At 65.9% G+C, this 2,045-nt stretch overlaps 1 protein-coding gene across 1 annotated transcript; it reads right to left on the reverse strand.

Annotated features, from left to right (window-relative positions):
• Positions 1-262: 262 nt before the first annotated feature.
• On the reverse strand, positions 263-2,043 carry APH1A (aph-1 homolog A, gamma-secretase subunit; the record flags this gene model as incomplete). The annotated part of the gene is made up of 6 exons (XM_008629643.2): positions 263-786; positions 933-1,056; positions 1,241-1,368; positions 1,442-1,564; positions 1,681-1,754; positions 1,982-2,043. Coding segments are annotated over 6 exons (576 nt in total), but the record flags the coding sequence as incomplete, so codon positions are not given.
• Positions 2,044-2,045: the final 2 nt, after the last annotated feature.

Below are 2,045 nucleotides of genomic sequence, written 5' to 3' on the forward strand. Positions count from 1 at the left end.
TGCCCCGTGGGCTGGGCGGGTGGGTCCTCCCGCTGTCCCCCAGCCCCCCGCCCGCAGCCCCACTGCAAATAAAGCCCTTTCCCCCTCCTGGTGGCTCTTTGTGGGGAGGGAGTGGGGGCCTTTGAGGGGCTTTGGGGCTGGATCCTGTCACCCCCGAGAAACCAGGACCCCCTGGGTGCCCCCCAGGGCTGGAGCAGAGCACGATGGGGGGAGCGACCCCTCTCCCCCTCCCCTTCTCTCCCGCAGCCACAGTGTCCCGTGCTCTTGTAAAAGGATTTTACTCTGAATCGAAAAATAATTTAACCCCCGCTGCACCTCCAACCCCCCTGGGAGCTGAACAGGGGTGAGGAGAGCAGAGCACCCCAGTCCCGCTGCCCCCCACCCCAGAGCATCACCCCCAGCACCAGTGGCTGCACCAGGGGTAGGGACCCCCCCAGGGCGACAAGCACGAGGGAATGGGGGGTGCTGCCCTGAGTTCCCCAGGCCTGGACTTCCCCCAGGGCATCTGGCCCACCCTGCCTTGCCCAGAGCCTCAAACTGAAGGAAAGGTGTACCAGAATCTGGGAACAAAGGGAAGGGGGTGGTGGTCAGACCCCAAATCCCCCAGGAGCACTGGTCAGACCTGGTCAGACCTGGTCAGACCCCAGAGTTCATGGGGAGCATCGGTCAGACCCCAAAGGCCCCCCAGGAACACTGGTCAGACACAAACTCCACTGCTCCCTCACTCCTTGGGAGGCACCTGCAGCGCCGAGTAGAGCATGACCCGGCCCTCGGGCTCCTGCTTACCTGGGGGGCAAAGGGGCACTTCTGAAGGTGGGGGTCGTTTGGGGATTCATGGAAGCCCCCGGGAACGTGACCCCCGTCCAACAAGAGCCATCCCAGCAGCTCTGGCCCCACCAGCCCCCAGAAGTGACACCCCGGCCCCCCCTTACAGGAGAGGCACTTGAGGATGTTGCGGAAGGAGCCGCCAGCAGTGCGGAAGGCCCAGAGGCCGGTGCAGAGCGTGAGGATGAAGATGGGGCCCAGGCTGGCCTCGTACCACGGGTTCAGGAAGGTCTGGGGACACAGAGAGGCAGGTCACTACCTTCCTACCCCTCCAAACAGCCATGGCAGGGAAAGGAGTGCCCAGCCCTGTGGAAAACCCCCTTGAACCCCTGCTGAGCTGTGTGCCCCCAAATCCCCCGCGTGCCCCCCAAATCCTTCACTGACCTCCTCCAGCCCGGGGACCCCCAGGACTCACCAGCCCTGAGGCGAGCAGGTGGCCGCCCACCACCAGCCCCAGGCCCCCGGCGTGGCGCCGCTCACAGGCGTCGAAGAAGATGACGCCCCAAAAGGTGTGGAGCAGTACCAGGGCCATGGTGAGGAAGGCTGTGGGGAGAGACACGAAGCCTCAGAGCCAGAGCCTTCCTCCTGCTTCTACTGCCGTGTCCCCGGACCTCACCGGAGGTGATGAAGTAGTACGGGGAATCCCCATGGATCCCGACGGTGCCCGGCCCGCTGGAGTCCGCTAGGATGTTGACGATGGAGAAGATGCCACTGATGATGCCGAAGGAGAGCCCGGACACTGGAGGGGAGCCGGGGGTCAGGGGCTCCCCCGCGGCCTCCACAGCCCCGGGCTTGGTGGGCTCAGGGAAGGGCAGGAGAGTTGGATGCAGCACCTGGCGCCGGGGGTCTGCTCACCGTAAGCCATCTGCCGCAGGGAGATCGGGGACCTCCCATCCTCGCTGAGGGTCGCCAGCCCTTCATCTGCCTTCCTGCCCCGCCAGAGAGAGAGCGTGAGCCCCATCCCACGGGAGAGGGGAAGGGAGAGGCACGGGCCAGCGCCGGGCGAGGAGAGACGGCTCGTTCCCGGGGTTTAACGGGGAACAGACTGGGTGGGGTTGCTCTGGACACAGAGCCCCAACATCTGCTTTGGCTCCCCCAACCCCTGGGACACCCCAGCCACCGGCACAGCTCCCCGCGCCCCCGGGCGGGCTCTTACTTGAGCAGTTTGAAGCAGGCGAACCTGCAGAGCTCCTGCAGCAGCACGGCGGCGGCGGCCCCGA

The sequence above is a fragment of the Corvus brachyrhynchos genome, unplaced genomic scaffold (assembly GCF_000691975.1).
Source record: "Corvus brachyrhynchos isolate BGI_N302 unplaced genomic scaffold, ASM69197v1 scaffold443, whole genome shotgun sequence".
NCBI classification, from domain to species: domain Eukaryota; kingdom Metazoa; phylum Chordata; class Aves; order Passeriformes; family Corvidae; genus Corvus; species Corvus brachyrhynchos.